The sequence below is a fragment of the Silurus meridionalis genome, chromosome 26 (genome assembly GCF_014805685.1).
Source record: "Silurus meridionalis isolate SWU-2019-XX chromosome 26, ASM1480568v1, whole genome shotgun sequence".
Lineage (NCBI taxonomy): Eukaryota > Metazoa > Chordata > Actinopteri > Siluriformes > Siluridae > Silurus > Silurus meridionalis.
This window is the reverse complement of record NC_060909.1, coordinates 6,998,479-7,019,919: the sequence shown is the minus strand read 5'-3', so window position 1 is coordinate 7,019,919 and position 21,441 is coordinate 6,998,479. Positions and strand designations below refer to the sequence as shown.

Genomic DNA, 21,441 nt, shown 5'->3' with positions numbered 1-21,441 from the left:
GTAACAAAAGAGAAAGTATATAATTATATTTACATCAAGAAATATACATATGGCAAATATATATTGAGGCCATTAAATTCTTTAAAAATTAGTATTAGATTTGCCACTCAATTGCATAATTTTACAAATTCATCAAGATGTTAGACATAAACAAAAGACTGAAAAAATATTTGTACTGAGTTTGAGTCTAAACATTTTTTACAATTAAACTTAATGTGAACTGACATGCATCGGTTGACAGTTGACAGTGTGCGAGAGAGAGAGAGAGAGAGAGAGAGAGAGAGAGAGAGAGAAAGAGACCCTGCCTTGTACTTTTAGGTAAAAAATGATCAATTATATGTAATAAAGTCCTTACTTATAATCCTGTATCTTTGAAACCACCTTAAAGCCACCTGGTCTTTCAGCTTCCATTCCAGATCCATGTCTCAGCCTTATTTGTTGGCTGAACCCAACAATACAGCAGAGGCAGCAATACAATAAAAAGGTATAACTGCTGATTGATTGTATGTTACTTCCTGCAAAAATCAAGGATGTGACATTTGTTTTTTGAGGCGTGAAGGAGTGCCTACAACCAGGTAACTGTCCCTTGAAGGCTCCTTGGTGCTGAATGACTTGCTGTTGGTCTTGCAAGTTTTCAGCAAAGACCTGCATGGGTCATGCTTCAGCAAATAAGTCCCGAGCGTTTCCCAGCCTCCACCGACACGTACCATAGCATGCTTATCATTCAGCATCTGCAAAGAAATAGAGACAGAGAGAGAGAATTTACCATAAACGAGTGTACCTATATGTGAAACAGAATTCTAGAAACTCTGTAAAAAAAAAAAAAAAAAATTTAAATGTCATACATAAATATTCAGACCCTTTGCAACAACACTTGAAAATGAGCTCAGGTGCCTCCTACTTCTCTTGATCATTACTGAGATGTTACTACACTGTGACTGGAGTTCACCTGTGGAAAAGTTTATTGATTGGACATGATTTGGAAAAAGACACACCGCTCTACAGAAAACCTCACAGCTGACATGCATATTAAACCAAAAACCAAGCGATGAGGTCAAAGGAACTGCCTGCAAAACTCAGAGACAGGATTGTTGCAAGGCACAGATTCTAGGAAAGGCAACACTGAAGGCTGCACAGAAAATTCCCAAGAACACAGTGTCCTCTATATATCTCAAATGAAAAAACTGTGTCACAACCAGGACTCTTCCAAGAGCTGTTTGTCCAGTGAAACTGAGCGATCAGGAGAGAAGGGTCTTTGCAAGAGAGGTGACCAAGAACCCGATGGTCACGCTGACTGAGCTCCAGTGTTTCTGGGTGAATGCATGATGGTGGCAGCATCTTGCTGTCAGGGTGTTTTTACTTTGTTTTTATAGAGTGTTGATTAATAAGAATCAGGCTGCAACATAACAAAATGAAAGGGGTTTGAATACTTTCTGAATGAACCGTATATGCCCCCAAATGTGGAAAAAAAAATTCAGAGCCACTTAATCCTCTAGTAGTATAAGTAGTTATAATTACATGGTAGAAGTAGTAGTCTAAATTTTACCTGACTTATTGGCACCATAATAATAATAATAATAATAATAATAATAATAAAAATACATCAAACCTGTTGAAATATTTCTGAATAAAAAAAAATGTTCATGAGCTCCATATTAACAATTGCTGGATTACAATATTAGTGAAAATCCATTCTGAAAATTACAGTTTTAACAAAAGATATTGTCACAAAGCAGCTATATCCAAATATATCCAGGTATATCCAAATATTACTCCTGGCATGTGTTATATCAATCTAGATTCACCTATAAGCACTGTATTCTGCAGAGCATTCATTGAATGTTCTGTTTGCTTTGTCATGTAACCCTGGCAGTTGACAAAATCATCCATTTTGTGTTTAGTGAAGAATGAGCCCCTTCGAGCAAGCCCCTTTCTTTTGGAGCAGATTAAATATTGAAAGCCTGAATCTCATTATGCTTCAGTAAAAGGCAAATGAGAGAGAGCGAGAGAGAGCGAGAGAGCGAGAGAGAGAGAGAGAGAGAGAGAGAGAGAGAGAGAGAGAGAGAGAGAGAGAAGGAAAGAAAGAAGGAGAGCGAGCACTGTCAAAATCTCATTACGTTTAATGAAACACTGCCTCATGGTGCCAGCTGAGCACCATCTTAAGAATAATCCACCACATACACAAACACAAAGAAGAGAGAGAATATGAGAGAGAGAGAGAGAGAGAGAGAGAGAAAGAAAGAAAGAAAGAAAGAAAGGAAGGAAGGAAGGAAGGAAGGAAGGAAGGAAGGAAGGAACAAAGACAAGCTTTACAATATGATCTTTCCTGGACTCCTTTTTTTCTTCCCAAATTTACACATTTTATACACTAACATCCAACACCCTCTAACACAATGCAAGCACTGCCATGGTAACAGGGGTTGAACAATAAAAAAAGGAGATACAGAGAGGAGAAATGAAAGGTTGAGAAAAAGAGCAAAAAAGAGAAGATACCCCCAGTCCCCAGAGACTTTCAGAGCCCCCTCCCCTCAACACACACACACATACACCCCACCCCAAACCCTTCTTCTTTCCCCTCTGCCTATCAGACATAACCCGTTCATTAAAGAGCTGTTCCACTGCTGGTATTACAAGCAGATTTATTTCAGGGTTCCCCTCCCACTTCAGGTCCCAGCGGTCTGCTATACATCCTAATCGGCAGATTCACACACGTGCACACACACACACACACACACACACACACACACACACACACACACACACACACACACATGCCAGGTCTGGTGCATCTAATACATGTCCTGTGTGCATCAGCTGCTCTAAAACTGATTAACATGTCAGGGCTGTCAGTTTGTTTAAATCTGAAATGAGGGAATTCCTGTTTTCGACATCTTTTTTTTTGTATTCTATTTCATTTCTTATTTTCAGCAAATTGTGTTTTGCTTCTCTTTTATACAGACATTTGCTTTAATAATTCAAACTTAATTGAATAATTGAATAGCATTGACATAGTATCTTTAATCTTTAATATCTTTTTTTCAATGTTCTGCGAGTACAAGGAGTACAAGCGAACACATTGTGCCTGCAACAGCCACGGCCATGAATACATTTAGATCAGCGTTTTGAATTGATGTGTACTAAGATTTTGAACGACGAGTGCTTTGGTTCAGGGCCAACATACTCCCCATTACAATCCCCCTACACACACTCGTCCCCCACCCTTCCACATCCACTCTGCAGTGTGAAAACTGATTCCAGTGTGATTATTCTTCTACTTCTTTTCAGATGCAGTTCAAGTCACAGCCACTAGATGCCAGACTGCAGTTACTTGGATCATAAACGCCAGCATTCGTCAATTGTGAAGAATATCTCCCCAAGGATTGCATGCAGCCTAGTAGAGATGTTCTAAATCAGGACACAGACTGCTCTATCTCTGGGTCTATTTTTGTTTAATCACTTGCATAGAGAAGGGGTGTGAATGCAGACACTGCTGAGAACTGAGCAGGTAATCATAGACAGTGTAAAAGACAGTAAATAAAGCATAACTAATGTTTAAGCAAAGCAGTAAAATAAGCATAATAAGACCTCCTTTACTGCAGGTGTTATAAAGACAATATCTCACGTATAGGAATCTTTTATCCATGATTACAGTGCTATAAATCGATTTAGCATTTATCATGAAGATGTCAAGACTCAGATTGTGTATCTGTTAGCAATCTGTTAGCAGTAATCTTGTTGATTATCTGATTTACATGAATGAGGTGGATATCAGTCCTATAACTCGGTCATCACAGCTCCATAATAGTCGCATTTCCTTAATGCCGGTTAACTGTGTATTGCACACTGCTTTCTGTGTGTCTCATTGAAACATACCCATTCAAATGAGCTAATGGATTTGTGTCTTTTTCATTCATGAAATCATAAAAGCAAGTCAAATCCATCTCCCACACAATCCTATTCAAAGAGAGATAGAATAAGAGATGGTATTAAAAGCTTTCTGATGGATCCATGAGCACAAATGTACACCTCTTTCTCTCCATCTCGCTTCCTCTCATCTTATCTCTGGATCTCCTGCTAATTGGCTCAGCTACATAAAAAAACAGCTTTTTCTCCAAAGCAGAGCTTGCAGGAGCCCTGGTGGATTTGACTGATTGAGAAATCCACAGAAGACAAAGGAAGGGGGCAGGACTTGCTAGAAGTCAACATCATTTAACAAGCTTCCCTGAGTAATCACACTGCTAATGACTTCAGCACTCAAATCAATAAACTAGTTCCTTTTTACAGCATGGCACTATAAAGCTACTTTATAGACAGTGTTGTTCCCTAAAGTCAAGGGAGATGAAGCTGTAAAATCCTATGTAAAGATATTCTAAAACTGCATCAAAACAATATACTGTGCCAGCACTCAGTTACGTGAAAAGATAAATAATGGATAAGTCTAATAAACATAGCTTAAGGCAACAGGTGAAATTTTATTAATGAAAAGTATAAAATATTTCAAATATTAAAATCTATATTTAATAATAATTCTTAACTACTTACTTCACTTAATTAATTACTATTCAATATAATTAATAATATATAATTTGTTTAAATTAACTGATTTAATACTATTGTAATACTATTAGTATTTTTATACACCTAAGCAAACTTCATTATACTTATATAAAATATAAAAAAATAAATCTGCCATATTGCAAATAATTTATTTATATATATATATTTTCCAAACATGATCTTTACAAGGATTTATGTATTTCTTTTAATTTGTGTTCTCTTATATGTGAAGGTGCACATTTAAAATATGTATCACTTTGTGAAAACACAGATATAAAAAGGCCACAGCCTGTTGGCTGACCTGTACAAGAAAAGTACGACATAAAAGTTTTAAAAACAACACAAAGCAAAATTCAAAAAAAAAATATGCTAGCATTTTTTTTATTGCAAGTTGATTGCATGTACCATAAATTATTTTTACATTTAACATTGTTCAATTTCCTGTAGGTGCCAATAATTGTAGAGTTGACTACATCTATGTAGGATAATCAATACTATTTAAAAAATTACAATTAAAAACAGCAAAGAGACAGAATGTGACATTCAGTGTTTTCTTTTTGTAGCTTTAAAGAATGTGAGTTTTCTTTGGTTGCTGAGCAGCAGCTCATACTGATGCAGGCATGCAACAGACATCTATCCATTCTTACTTCATCCCGCAAGGCTAAAAACACAGTGCCCCTAATTATTATTATATATTTTTACATGTTAGATGCCGTAAAACATACATATACTTAACAGTTTTAGTAGCTGTTAAGCTTGTTTTTCTACCTTCAGGAGATGGTTATAAAATATAATAGCTAATCATAGAGCCCATGTGTGAAGTCAGTATAGAAGGACGTCCACAACAGAGCACGCTGTATGTGTATACAGGCTTTTTAACGTATTGATCACTGGTGCAGCACATAGAGATCGTGTGAGTTAAATAAGAGTCGTCTGATAAGTGTAATTGACCATGTAATGGTTTGAGCAGGTCCCCTGTTAGCCGAAGTGACAATGCTTGAAGTGCTCTTTAAACACTATTTTGTAAAGGGCTTTAGTGAGTAAGGAAAGCTATCAGCTGCATTATCAACAGTGCCAAGGTCCTTTTTAGCCATATTTGTCCAAATTTTTATATCCTTAGGTAAATTATTGCAATATTTAGCTACAAGAAAAAGACTGTTGCATGGTTCATCATTTGATTTTACCTATTGGTCAGTCCGAATCTTTTTTTTTTTTTCTCTACCTTTCAAAATGTGTGAACCTTTTCTTCAGGTTGCCAAGCAACCCAAGCTCCCATCAGTGTTTGCCTTTGAATAAATTCCAGACATTTTCCCCCTAACCAGGGTCCTAACTAACAAAATCTAAGAAGAATGGGCAAGAAAGAAACCTGTCAACAAGAACAGCACGATTTAAGATGTTGCTAATGCTTTAACTTACATTATTATTACTAGCATTAGTTATGATTAAAAAGCTAATTTGAACGGCTGGAATTTTGCTTAACCCTAATGCGACTTTCACACTTTAATTGGTTTATTATACCAATTTACAGAGTAAAGGCTTGAGTATAATACTGATCAGAAAACATTTTTTGTTTCTTAATAACCTTCAGAGGCCCAATGCTGTAGTGTCTGCAGCAGAGAAACAACCCTGACTGATTGATTTTTTCTGAAGGTGCTTATGCAGAGAGGATGAAAGCTCCAAGACACGCTTACCCTCACGTACAGTACTTTATCCCCCATTCGGTAGCGGCCTTTGGGCTGTTTCTCAATGCAGAACCTTATTTCACATCTGCACGGTGGATCTTCTGATATCTGCTTCACCTAGACAAGATAGAAACTTTTGAACTAAGCATTCTAATAAACAGTACTGTGCATGTTAATCATTTTAACTTACTATATCATCCAGTAGGCTGTCTTTGCTGTTTTTTCCATTGGATTTACTTAATTTACTTAGATGACGTGAGGTGGGAGTGGATGTGGGTGTTTGAACTGATGACTGTGGATTGGGAGAAATACACTTTGGTTCAGGCTCCTGCATAGGTTCAGGTTCCCACTGAGGTTCGGGTTCGGGTTCGGGTTCAGGTTCAGGTTCAGGTTCAGGTTCGGGTTCGGGTTCGGGTTCAGGCTCAGGTTCAGGTGGTGAAACTAGGATAGAGGTGGAGTCTGTTGGAGGAGATCGAGGTGGAGAGGAAGGTGGTGTGGATGGAGAGATGGAGGTAGGAAAAGGAAAAGGAGGAGGAGAAGGAGGTGGTGATGGAACAGGTGGAAAGAAAAGGGAGGGAGAGGGTAATGGTGAAGAAAAAAACATGGATGGGGATAAGGACCCTAATTCTTCTTTCTCAATCTCTTTTTCCAGTTTGACCAGACCAGGTGGATCGATACCATACCTGTGAAAAATGATTTTTTTAATGAGTGACACATATTTTTATATTTACTATTTTTTATATATTTATAGATACTTAGGATTTTAGGTTATAGTTTCTGGTGTTCTTCGAACTAAATAATTTTTTATTTAACAGCCCGCTACTAGAGTTCAAAGCTAATCTTAACGCGCATTACACTGCACCACTAAAACTTTAACCATATCTTAACTTTAATACAAACTTATTGTAACCCTGGCCTTAGGATTAATCAGCAGTCTAAATAAAAAGAAACATTATTATTCTTATTAATATTTTAGCTTTTTTTCCCTTTTTAAGTAAACATTAAGAATAAAAAATTATTTTTCAAAATCCTTTTCAATCAGACTGGATTAATAGATTTAAACTTTAACCTATGTACGTCTGTAACAAAAAGAACCAGCATTTGCATATATGTATTGCACATACAGTTTATTTGAAAAGTATTTAGACCCTGTTCACTATTGTCCTTTTTGTTACGTTGCAGCCTGATACTGAGCAGCACATAATTACAAAGTAAAACCAGAATTTTTGTAACCTTTTGTGACAACACTTGAAATGTTTAACAGGTGCTTCCCAATTCTCTTGATCATTGCTTTGATGTTTCTACACCTTGATTGTAGTGCGCCTGTGGTAAATTCAATGGATTGGACATGATTTGGAAGGGCACACACCTCTCTATAGAAGGCCCCACAGCTGACAATGTATATTAAAGCAAAAACCAAGTCAAAGAAACTATCTGCAGAGCTCAAAAATAGAATTGTTGCAAGGCACAGATCTATCTTCAAAAAGCTTTGGAATTCTACAAATAATTTCTGCTGCATTGAAGATATAAAGAGCACAGTGGGCTCTATAATTATTAAATGGAAGAAGTATTTCAAAACCAGGGATCTTTCAAGTGATGGTCAATTGGCCAAACTGAGCAATCGGGGGAAAAGGGCTTTAGTACATTTTTTAACGCTAGTCAGGACCTCAGACTGTGACACAGGTTCACCTATTAACCTATTAACCCTAAGCATACAGCCAAGATAACAAAGGCATGGCTTAGGGACAACTCTGTGAATGTCCTAGTGTGGCCCAGCCAGAGCCCTGATCTGAACCCTATTTAATATATCCGGAGAGACCTGAAAGTACCTGTCCACCAACGATCTCCATCCAACATGACCCAGCTTGAGAGGATTTGCCATGAATCCAGGTGTGCAAAGCTTGTTGCAGAATACCCAAAAGAGACTCGAAGCTGTTATTGCTGTAACCAATTACTGAGCAAAGGGTCTGAATACTTATGTATATTTGATGTTTCAGTTTTTTCTTATTAATGAGAAAAAAAAAATTAATTTGCGATTTTAAAAAAAGTGAAGGGGACTTGAATACTATTTGAATGCAGTGTATAAATCCAAATTGAGCTCAAATGGATTAATTTAGTGAAACGTAGAAACCAAATGCTTTTTGCTTTTTTTGCTTTGTTAAAAAAGAGTGCTTATCTGACATACCTTAAAAACACAATTTCGTAATCAGGTATGAAACAATGAGAAAACAATGAGTTCTTACTTTGAGACAACTCTCCCAAGCTGCATGAGGCACAGGCACACATCACGTGGATGCCTTCGCAGTACTAAACGAGCACACAAACTACATATTAATGACTAACATTTTGGCTTAGAGGATGAATGGGTTAAAAAGTTTAATATTCAACAACATAAAAAAAATGTTGTTCCTTTGGAGGTTTAAAAGAAATAATCATTAGTCAGTATGCTGAATGAATTAATAAGCAACACAACATTGTTTAAAGACAGGAGCATGCTGTGAAGACTGAGATAGTCAATTATCTTACAATACAGCAAATCAGTCTATTCCTCTTTTATACGACTAAATATTCTTTAGTTATCTTTATTAAAAATAAAATGCCATACTTTTTAAAATCAGTTTAATCTATATTTAATGTTGTGGATTATCCGCCAAAGTTACTTTCTAAGTTTTAACAGTTACAAATAGTTGTTCTCATTATTACCATCTGGTTTTTTCCAACAAAACTTTCTCCTGTGGGAAAACTTAAAATGACAGCTTTATCACTGGATATTAAAAAGCACAAAAACTGGAAGCTCCCTAGAAACTTCTATAATTACTAAATAAACGCCTCTCACAACATCATTATATCAGTAGTCGATATAAGAATTAGCAAATTAATATAAACCTGTGAATTAGAAATAGAACTACTCTTAGAGCTGCTGTTTAAGAAACCTAATCAAAACCGCCCACCCAAACAGTTTCCAGAATTCAGCAGTGCTGTATATAAGAACACATTTTTTTAAGTCAAGTCAAGTCAAGTCAAGTCAAGTCAAGTTTATTTCTATAGCGCTTTTCACAACAGACATAGTATCAAAGCAGCTTTAAAGAAATCAACAGGTAAATGGTGTGCATTTTTCCTTGATGAGCAGCCATGGTGACTGTGGCAAGGAAAAACTCCCTTAGATGTAATGAGGAAGAAACCTTGAGAGGAACCAGACTCAAAAGGGGAACCCATCCTCATTTGGGTGACATCAAGAGTGTGATCATAAATCTTTCAACAATACAGAACACTGGAGAGTGAGAACTAACATGAGCACTGGCGTATAAGATTATAAGTAAATGTCGTTCTGCAGTCTTATACAGTCTATATGGTTAGTAGCTCCTTTTAAATGTAAAGATAATGATCACAGAGAGTGTCTTTAACTTAGGATAAAAACAAGATAGAATAACAAGCTACAATAAGAAGATAAAGAAATGACAATACCAACCACATGTTTTCAAAATGAAGATAAGGAACAACTTGTGCCTTGCCAATTCTCCAAATACATACACTCTTTGATAAATATGTGAAAGCTGGGAACTGACTGAAGCACACTTTCTCAATAGTTTGTGCTAATGAAAAAAGATGGATACACTTTGTTATATGATTCACTTTTGAGGCATTGTAGCCCACATACAAAACAAACATAGTATTATCTATTTAAGTAACATGGTATTTATCTATTTCAGGGAAAGATGACTCATGCAGAATGAACTCTATTCTGTAAAAAAAAAAATCTATTGTATCAGGTTTTATGCATTGCTTAGAATTAAAATGAAAAACATTTATTGTTTAACATCTGTTTTCTTATTATAGCATTATCCATAGGTCTTTTTTTTTTGTTTTTGTTTTTTTTTGGAAAAACTCTCAATAGAGGTGGAACATGTGCCGGGATTTTTCTATGTGTCTTTTCCAAACAAGGTCTTTCTTTATTTATCATTTATAAACAGTGAATTGAAGGAGTGAAATCTTTTTCTCTTATGCATAAAATCCTTTCCGTCCTTGTATCCTGTGCTTTTCATTCTCCTTTCTTCTCGTTTCTATCATATTGTTCTCATTTTTCTTTGTTTTCGTTTTTTCCACTCTATTTTCAAGAGAACATGTCCAAAAGGGTCAGGAGAAACCCTGCTGATACTGAACTGCCATTCAGCTCTATTCCCAGTGGAGCTTATATGAGGAAAGTGAGACAGAGAAATAAATGAAGAGTTTAAAAAAAAGAGACAGTGAAAGAGAAGCCAAGAGGCAGGGGATGGAGGAGCGGGTGTTCTGTCTTCACGCCAGTGCCTCCGGTTTAACAACATCATCAGAGCCAAACCATTAACAAAATATATTATTTATGTGATTTTTTTTGTGACAGAACAATATGCATGCTAGAGAAAAAAAGAAGACATACAGCAAAACGGAACTAGCAGTGTGAGATGAGTATGAAGAGTGGGTTGGTCCCGACAGAGTCTTGTTGTGAAAATGAGTCGTCACACATTACCATAAATTCATATTGTTTATGCTGGAACTGTACAACATTCACTGGCATCAATGTGATACTTGCCAGGTTTTGCTTTTGTCACTACAACTCAGTGATTCATTTCATTTGGCTTGTATAAATGATATTTCCTCTTATGAACATATCAGCATACATTTATCAAATTTTTTTTTTTTTTTTTAAGATTTTTATCTACTTTAATTATTGCTGACAAGAATGCCATACTGTACTATACATTATATATATTAAATATTGCGTGTAAAGAAGGAATACACAGTAGTTGATCACAGGGCAACCATGCACACATATGCACACTGTACTGTAAATCACACATAAGGACAATTTAGCAATTCAATGTGGGTCAACTCCTATCACTGAACAGCACACCTCAACAATGAACATACATTAGGTGTCACCCGAATGAGAATGGGTTCCTTTTTGAGTCTGATTCCTCTCAAGGTTTCTTCCTTACATCACCTCAGGGAGTATTACTACCTTAGTATTATACTAACATATAAATAACATTTTTATAATCTATTAATCTCTGTAAAACTACTTTGTGACAATGTCTATTGTAAAAAGCTCTGCAAATGAAACTAAATTGAAATTAATTGAATTGAACTCTGAGGAATCTCACAAGGATGAACATACACAGAAAGAGGACACATAAAATAACCCAAACTGAGAATGTATATACTGTGCTAGTGTGCTTCCTTGCAGTTTTTTATATCTTAATCCAATTATTTGCACTACAATATGTTGATTATTTATTATTTTATTTGGTGTGTAATATTAGTTTTTTGCTGATATCTAAAAAAACAAAATTATCACCACACATCTCTTAGCTAACTCAGCATGTTAGATTTTTGTCTTTAAACCACTCAAGCTATAAACTGATAGAACAGAAACCAAATTTCTATAAACATTTACATATCCAAGGTAATCTTGGATGCAATCGAAGACCCATGAATGAATATTTGTATATTTCTAAATCAATCGAAAATTCTCAAACATCTCAAAAATACATACCCAGATCTTCAGACTCAAAAAGATGGGATGAGTCTATGCCAATTTTACTGCACCAGTACAGAAAGTTAGCCGTGTTGTCTCTGGCAAAAAATGAACCAGGAGCTGCATCAGCCCTCCAATGAATCACACGCCGGATGAAAGGCTGTAAATCACACAGCAAACAAGCTAATTGTTAATTTTAATTATAATAATTATTATATGTTATTAATAACAACAATAATCTATACAATAATCTAATAAGTGTAATAAAATATAAACAGAAAAAGATCTGACTGAAATCCTCTTTGAATGTTATACATAGCACATCCAAAAGGAAGTTCAACGGATTCAGCTTCATTATAATTTTTTTTTCTTAGCACTCAGCAGTTGATTAAAAGAAAAGCGGGAACACAGCAAACGAAGCACAGATGGCTCATAAGATTGGAGATCCAGCCAAGAACTTTTTTGTCTTCTCTTAATACTTGATGATGTGTTCAGTCAATATTCTACAGTCAAGAAAATCAATGAATAACTGCCATAAGCATGTTCAAGGTGTGGTTATTCTCAATTAAACCTGTTTATATTGCCAACATCTGAGATTGATCATAGATATAGCTCAGTATTTCAGTTGTTTTCTGTGGTAACATAAAAGAAGCCATGCTCAACAGACAGCAAAAGCCACATTATTTAATGCACCCTAATTAGCATTAATCTGAGTCCTTCTAGAAACAAATGTAGTTACTCTGTTGTTGACTGAGCTGCATTTTAGGGTCAAGATATGTGTGTGAGCACCTTGCCATTACTAGCCAGAATCATCCTCTTCTGTAACTCTTCAGCCAGCTGGCAGAGCACAACTCCGGTGTCCAGCATGTCCATGAAGTTCTCTGCTGTTATATTAATTCCTAAATATTTAAACAGATATGGCTTTAGAAACTGCTTACCAATGGTGCTTTGGAATTAGCATTACATTGTAAAAGCTTGATAAAATGACATTAGGTTTAAACTCAAAACACAGCTGTTTGAAACCAAATTATTCACACTAAAACATTCCAAAGAGCTTCTTCAAAACAATGTAATATGTGATAAAAGTAGGAACAACTACAATTATCACCCTTTAAATTAAAAGGAAGCAGCATGTTCCCTTTGAGGTAATTTTTAAAATATCCCTTTTATCTACAATCTTCATTTGGACATTTCAACGCAAAATAAAACAAACATTCACTGACGAAGAAAAAAAAAATGCTGGAACACTAGAGCTGTTGTACAGCTCGCCATATTGAACATTTACAACATCAAGAACTGTGATAAGTAATTTTATATTTTGGCCTTAACCCCAAATTTACATCAGAATAAATTCACAAACTTGGTCTTCTGACCTTATTCATATTCTGGTGCATGAAATGAATGTTACCATGGTGTATCTACAAATGGGGGATGTTAACAAGATAAACTGTAACTTATACTGTAAACTGTGCCCTGATGATTTACACAATTTAAAACACCATAATTATCTTAAAAACATTTATTTTGTCCATGTTCATGTTGATTAACGTATATTAAAAACGTGAAAAGATGCGATTAATCATGATTAAATATTTAAATCAAATGACAGCGCTAGTTTTTATGTATTCTTTTTTGCTCGTTTTCATCTGTATTTTTTTTCCGATTACAGAGAAAGTAGTCTGCACATTGTGTTTGTGGTGTTAACAAAAACACTCAGAAGTGTTTAAAAACATCCTCTAAGTACGTAGACAGGAACTGTCACCCCCTGACCTTCAACTTCTCATGGACATGCAGATGCATTCTAGGGCCTGGGTGTTATGTGTACACGCACAGGAATTAGGCATCAAAAACAAAGTTGTTGGTGAAGGATAAAGAGGAGGTGCCTAGGAGGCATCAAAGAAGGCAAACCACAACAAAACCACCATGTGAACAGACGCCGGTGTACAGAATGACGTGGATGGTCATTAACTACTTCCCCGCAGAGAAAGAAGATGTTGGTAAGGAAACTAAGTGCCCTCCTGCAGTCAGCTGTACCCACACAGCCATACCAGCACTATAAAATCATCCCGGAAAAGAAAGTGTGTGCCAGAAAAATGAGTTAGTGTAGACGTGTATGTGGTAAAAGAAGGCAGAGCTGGTTGTTTGTTTGCATCTACAACGAGGCCTGGAGAGTTTGAATAAGCTAATATGGAAATAAGACTTATAGTCTGTATGCAAAATGACAGACAGGATTTTCTGAAACTCTCTGGGCTTAATCTTATTCTTTGAATTCCTTAATCTTACAGCTGTCGTCCCATGTCAAAGTAATATGACAAGCAGTGACAAATCAGCGTAAAAAATTCCTGTAAATCATTCTTGCATTGATAGTACATGCAGGGAAATTAAGGTAATTTTGGGTAATACTATTTGTCTAAAAATGTTGGATACTGGCCACCATTTCAGATCATCCATATCTAGTGGCTTGTTTTTTGTTCAGTTTTAAAACAGTATAAGTTCCCGTTTAACCTCCCATTTTTTTATAATAATATTTCAGCTGTCAGTAACATTTACACAGAGGAACAAGTAAACAAAAAGACCACCAACATCCAGTCTTTACTTTCCTGTCAATTACATTTCCTGTCCATTCAAATCCCACCCTACCTTGTATCCAGACAGTCTAGTTTAAACACGGAAACAGTAAAGGGAGGAGCTTTATTTGCTTGAGTTTTGTGTTTCAAAGCAACCTCAGAAAACATCCATTAAAACTGCTGACTGTGCCTTTAACTAAAGTTTTTAGTCATTTAAGTCATCTTGCATGCACATATTTTAAGAGGTTTTTATTAAAATATTCCCATCATAAAGCCAGTATCTAACCACCTTACCCAGAATAGTGTTGAGCCACAGAGCAAGGTCTTCCTTCATGGGAAGTAGACTGGCTTCATGCCTGCTGGCCAGCCACTCGCTGTACTGATGCAGGCAGGAGAGGTCAGGAACACGCTCCCGACGGACACTGAACTGCCCGAACATGCTGAAACACAACCCACACAGGCCAAGTCTTGATTTAATACACATGATAATGTTTAGAAGGATTCGAAGATTCAAGTCTACTAGCATTCTAGCAGAGATAATAGTGTGATCAGTAACTAAACTAAGAGAAAAACTTATAGTAAATATTAAATATTATATGTAATATTAATATGCAATATGCAAAATTTCTAAGATTTAACACAATTTTAGAAAAATATTTGCTTGTATTTTTTTATAGATATTATTTTTATTTATAGTATTTTAATATTGTGGGTTTTTTATAAAGTATTGAATATTAGGAACTTTCAAAGATACTTGATGATAATATAAAACATTCACACTGAATCCCATTCTTTCACTGTTTGCTGTAACTACATTACTACTTTCCCAATAAAAATGTAGTGTATTTATTTAGAGAGCTATAGGCTATTTATAGTGCTTATATGAAGCTAGCAGATCCAACAGATTCAGTACAATTTAACGTAAGAAAAACTGATAAGAGTACAGCATACGACAAAAAAAGAATTTGAATGGAACTTATTTTTGGCTTGGGAAAGGACACATGCTGGTCATATGTCTGTGCCTTATGCAGTGGGATACTGTCCACACTTCGGTTTATACCACATCTAATGAGCCAGAACTACTAGAGAACCTGGAATGATGTACTACTGTATGGTTCAGACTGGCAAGATATAAAAATCTGTGATTTCTATCATTCATCAGAATCGAGGATTAGAGATATGTAAAACAGGGACATTTTAAAGTGCTTAAATATAAGTGTTGGATCAATCTGATAACTTTTAAGCAGTAACAGGACACGTGCAGCACCCTTTTTTCTGCATTAAAACATTTAACAAACTTAAAAAATATATAACCAAATACCTGCTTTGAGTGCTGTGCTTAAAAAAGTAATTACTGGCTAAGACCTAAGTCAGTTTCTATCAACTGACGCCTACTGCTTTCAATAATTTCTCCCTCACTCCAACAACAATTCATTATGGGGGTCTGCATGTAGCAAATCATTTCCTGTAAATGTGCTGCTTTCCTTGGGGCAGGGAAAGGAAAGCAGACACCTGCGGGGCAGATGTGTGAGATCCAAACAGGAGCAGCTAGGAATGACGGCAAAAAACAAGCCCCCGTTTATTTTCTTAAACCCTGTAGATTAGGAGCTGCAGTGAGGAGAGGACACAGACGTTGAGATGTATGAACACAAAAAAACACAGGGAGTGAACAAACACCCTCATGATGGGTGCGACATCAAGGAGATGTGCTGAACCTCTCAACCTGTAATGGGAGTCTAATGACCTGGGCATTTGGAAATGTTAAACAAAATAAATTCACTTTCTTATCTACAGGATCTACAGGGGGATATACAGGAGGATTACATGGCTATGTAAATAGAGGCATACTTAAAGCAATAAGATTTACACAGATACAGACAGATTTTGAAGCATTGGATCTCACCACATTCATTGTAAGGCACTGCGGATAAAGAAAATACCTTGTAATGTTGGCACAAAAATATCTGTAACTGTTATCTTTTATCACAAGTGATTAGAAATAAATTATTTTGTATTTAAAAAGAATATAAAATAAAATCTTTTGATCTTAGACAATTTTTTTTTATATTTATCACAACTTTGATAACTTTTCCCAGATATATAATACAGAAATATCCATATAAAGCAGTTAGTAAGGAATAAATTAAGGTAGAAAAGTCAGTCATTTATCTTACAATAGGATGATCAGAGTGTTTTATTCCTCTTATTCCTGCACTGCAATTTGCCAAGAATTAAACATTTTTTAGCACAATGTAGCTTTTACTTGCTTAAAGGTACACTTTATGTTGTGGACTACACTAATGTCTTAAGTTTTTACAGCTTGTCATATTACAGAGATAATACAAAGTTCCTATTAGTTTTCTTCTAGTAACAGAAAGAAAGTAAAAAAAAGCATGTCACTGGAGACTTTTTATAGATAAATTTTTCATATCGATTATTAGACTTTTTTACTTCATAAAAAAGTTTTTAAATCCGTTTATTATTGGCCTTATATCAAATGACACACCTTTTGAATAAGTTATTATTACATGCAAAATGAAGTGCATTATTATAAACCAGAGATTTGTCTTGTGGCTTTGTACTGTTAAAGATGGTGACAATAATTAAGCAATATGACCACTTCATGTGGGAATTTAACAGAGCTGGAGTATACATTTAGTTGAACTTATTTTAAAAAATGTATAAAAAAGGGAATTAATGAGGAAATTCCACACCGCTTCCACCACGGCTTTTTACATGCATTTAAAAGAAATCACCAGCTCTGACAGAAAGACAAAAACACAAAAACAGATTCAAGTAGTTGAAGATCAAAAGGAGATGAATCTGACATGTGTCTATGTCAAACTGTGGCCACTCAGTAGGGCATGGGAAGTGCACACAGTAGCAATACAACATACAGGTGCTACATTCACACCTAAACTGATGCCTAGCTCAGCATGAACAAGAGTGCAGACAGAGGTCTTTAACCCAACCAACACACATAAAGAGCCTCTGTGTTTTACACAAACACGCCTACACATATGTAAAAACATATTAAGCACATGTAGGGGCAAGCAAACTATACAGCTCTCATAATGTCCAGAAATTTAGGGCAGCACACACTGATCCAACAACAGCAAAAAAATCTGAAAAAGATCTGCACTCAAGCTGTTTTACTGTACCCATTATAGGTGAAAGGGCTATGTAATACACATTATGTACAGCATAATGGACGACTATATCTATATCTTTATCTATATTTCTCTGGTAAACACATAGGCCTTGTTCACACCTGGTATTATAGGTGTAAATGTGATTCTGTCACAAAAACCACTTCCTGAGGGTGTCGTGGTTATATAATATTTGCAATGTGAATGGTAATGCATCTAAAAGTACATCCAGTTATCTAAATAATGAGCCTAGGGTTTGGAAAATCTGATCACAAGAGGTTATTAAAGATGGTTGATGATTCTGAAGTGTTTCTTTCCTCTTATACCTATGCAATAACTTACCTATGTAATTTCGGAACAAATACATCTCAGTTATCACTTCTGATACAGCAGCTATTAACAGAAAATGTCTTTATAATCCCTCTCTAGGATTTAATAGGACATAAATTCAGTTTGTCATGAAATCAAAAAACTACAAACTAACCAAGAAGTACAAACTTCTGAACCTGACGATTTCCCTGAGTAATTAAACTTTACCTTTATTGCAAAGTTCTGACAGTGGAGGCTCCGTATGACTGTCCTAAACAAAGTTTTGATACAGGGCAGGATTTTTGTAATCTATTCTTCTATACATAATGTTGGTTTTAGATTAAGTGGAGAATCGACATACTGTATATAGCATGTTGCTGTGAAATTAACTGTTACTGTAGAAATGATTATGTATTTAAACAAAGCCCATGAATAGATAATGTGCAAAATGATCAAAACCTTCTGACCAATCACACTAAAGAAGAATTGACTGAGAATTGACAATCCTGATGACTCTTTGTCTTGAACAATCTAAACGTATGAGACCTCCTAACACACCTGAGCAGCTTTTGTTTAGCCTCTTGTGTCCAGTGTAGACAAACAGATCTCTAGCATGGAGGCTAAGAATCCCTGTACCAAACTTCATGCATGAAATAAAAAACTACCTCTTGTGACTATTTTCTCTTGTGTGCAATGAAACTCCAGCTGTATTCATGCTGCAGATTCTCCCACAAATGTAAAAAAACTTCAAGATCGATACCAAAAACTCTCAGATCATTCCCACTGTGTGCCTGTCTAGCTTACTTGAAGTTTTCTGTGAGTCCTGTGAACTTATTTATTCGAAGTAATTTTTTCTAACTTTGCATAGAATAAGTTTTTTAACTGAAGTAAGTTTGGGGAGGGCGGTGACTTGGTTTTAGAGCACTTCTGAGTACTGCTAAGGAAGGCCGCTGTTTTATAGTCAGTTGGAGGAAACGTTGGTTAACTTCTCCTGGCACCAATTAATGTGACTGAAGTGTGGTCTCATTTGGCTGCATTCAAAGATCTGAAGGAATATAAACTGTTCCCAAATCGGCGGAATCAGTTATTCTGAACATTTGAAAGAGTAGAAAAATTGTGATTTATTTGTAATATACAATATTTCATGGACTGTTTTTAAAAAGAAAACCATCTCCAAAGGACAACATAAAACCCTCCAGGGCAAATCCCTGTATAACACAAATTGTCTCAGTATCAAATACACCAACCTGTTCAGTATCAGATCAATTTCTTCTACATTGTGTCTGTGGTATCACAGACATAAATAATGACAGTACTGCCTTTGACAACAAAATAGTGTGCGTGAAACTATAACACTGTGAGCTCATCGTTTCAGAGCAGGAAAACTGAGACGGGATAAAGAAATCAGATCTAGCATGAGATTATTAAATCGGTAATGTAATATTTAATCTCTCATTTTTAAACTAGAATTTCAGCTTGTGGCTGCATACATCATGTTCAGTACCAGTTTCATATATATCTTTATGATTTCAAAATAATGCCATTGATCAAAACTTTTATACAAATTCAATTAAATAAAATACTGTACCAAATGTAAAAACCATTTAACCAATGCAAGCACTGTGCTGAATGTGTAATGTCTGGTTGACCTCTTTAATCAATCAAAGTTCAGATTTGAAGAAAAGACTCGAAAAGAAGTAGCAATGAATACAAAGACTTATTTCTCTATTTACTAAGGAATAATTATTTGAGTATATGAGCACTTATCTAATTACCCAATCATGTGGCTGCAGCGTAGTGCAGAAAATCATGCTGACAGGTCAAGAGATTCATGCAATGTTCGCATCAAATATCAAAATGAAGTTTGGCTTCGCCTGTGCCCATTGTGGCCTCAGCTGTCTCCTCTTGGCTGACAGGAATGAAACCCAGCATGGTCTTCTGTTGTTGCATCCCATCTGCCATCCAGGCAGACAGTTTTAACGTGTTGTGCATTCTAAAATCCTTTTCTGTTCCACAATTGTACAGAGTGTTTATATAAGTTAATATAGTGTTTCCATCACCTCAAATTAGTAAAGCCTTTCTCTGTTGGCCTCTCTGCTCTGGATGCTTTTTTTTCCTTTACTGCAACATTCAGGTTAAACTCTTGTATGTAGAATTCCTAGGAGACCCCAGGAGTTTGAGTAGAAATACAAAACTGGCCAATCAGGCAACCAACTATTATTATAACAAAATTCACTGAGAAGATATCTCCATTCTGATTTATTTTTTGCATTGCAGTGCTGTGACATGGTTGGATGATTAGATGATTTCAGCAGTGAGTACAGGTGTTGTAAATAAAGTGATTTGTGTGAGTGTGTTGGGATGGATTATAGATAGATAGATAGATAGATAGATAGATAGATAGATAGATAGATAGATAGATAGATAGATAGAAATTATCTGTTCTATGTAAATTATGATAATGATTATGCTAACACAACCAATATATGATCACAAGAATTCAAGAACAGAAATTGTTGTTTTCTCCAGCAACTCTGACGATATTATTTGATGATAACAACATTGATAATATCTTTATTAAAAAGGCTGGAAGCAAAGGGCAGATTGATATACTCATTGTATTTTCAATATTAATATACAGCATTACTTTCATATATAAATCTGACAAATAAGGAACATGTTGTACCGTAAATGTCTTATTTTTTATGTTCTATAATTTAGTCTTCCTCCTTTTGCCCTAAGGGTATGCAAACTTTGCACTTATGCTGTATATCTAGACTGCAATTTAAAATGCAGTCAATTTTTTGCACTACATATATGCATATCTGCACAAATATAATATCTTTATATACGTGCCCTTGTGGTCTGTATTGTATCCATCAAGATAATATTGTGTCCAACAAGAGATGGTCACCTTTTGTCCATGCCAAATAATTGTTATGCATAAAATGTGAATGTATTTAAATAAGACCCTGAACTATACACAAGTCATCAGGAAGTTAGAAAGAACCTGAAGATCAGCAGTAAAAGACTTACTTTGAAAGAGTTCTCCTCAGCTTCTTCTCAACTCCAGCCAGGTTGCTTTACACACCGTCCGTGTCCAGGTTTCACTTTACACAGCTGGAAGAAGCTCGCTGATTCAGCAGCGCGTCTCTCAACCAAATCTCACTGCCTCCGTCCCAAACGTGCATATGGCCTGCTGTTTTTACAGGATACTACGTAGTAAGTAGGTTGCGGTTTGGAACGCAGCCACAATCCGACGCTTTGAGAACGAGTGCGTTCTTTACTTTTTTCTTTTTTTTTTGTTACAGATACGATTAAAATCCAGGCCAATATCACCTAAACTTTTCACATGTAGATAAAACAATTTTCAAGCATAGAAATAAAAGTTGTTCAGTTGGAAATCTGTCTTGCTGTCTGGATATATAAATAATATTATACACATAAATGCTACTTAGAGTTCAACTGGCAGACATATTTCATCTAATGTTCAAAGAAGACTGTGTTAGTCAGGCCTTTAGTTGAATTGCAGCAAAGGAACCATTACTTTGGAAGAAGAACCAGTAGATAAGACTCGCTTAAACTGAGAAACACAAGGAATGGACATTAGGAAACCACATTAGATCAGTGGAAACCCTTTCTCATTTAATCAAATATTGAGGGCA

The 21,441-nt window shown here is 35.6% G+C and overlaps 1 protein-coding gene across 1 annotated transcript; it reads right to left on the bottom strand.

Moving 5' to 3' along the window:
* Window positions 1–52: 52 nt before the first annotated feature.
* On the bottom strand, window positions 53–20,951 carry gas2b (growth arrest-specific 2b). The gene is made up of 8 exons (XM_046839963.1): window positions 20,813–20,951; window positions 14,613–14,758; window positions 12,541–12,650; window positions 11,770–11,911; window positions 8,483–8,546; window positions 6,430–6,922; window positions 6,249–6,356; window positions 53–731 (listed from the first exon to the last, which is right to left on the bottom strand). Exons 2-8 carry the CDS (start codon window positions 14,755–14,757, stop codon window positions 525–527), a joined length of 1,269 nt encoding a protein of 422 aa, XP_046695919.1. The 5' UTR covers window position 14,758; window positions 20,813–20,951; the 3' UTR covers window positions 53–524.
* Window positions 20,952–21,441: the final 490 nt, after the last annotated feature.

Coding starts and splice junctions, on each gene's coding strand:
- gas2b (XM_046839963.1), bottom strand. CDS start 14,757: ATGTTCGGGCAGTTCAGTGTCCGTCGGGAGCGTGTTCCTGACCTCTCC. Junction 12,651..14,612: donor GTGGCTCAACACTATTCTGG/GTAAGGTGGTTA, acceptor TTAAATATTTAG/GAATTAATATAACAGCAGAG. Junction 11,912..12,540: donor TTCTGGCTAGTAATGGCAAG/GTGCTCACACAC, acceptor TGTGATTTACAG/CCTTTCATCCGGCGTGTGAT.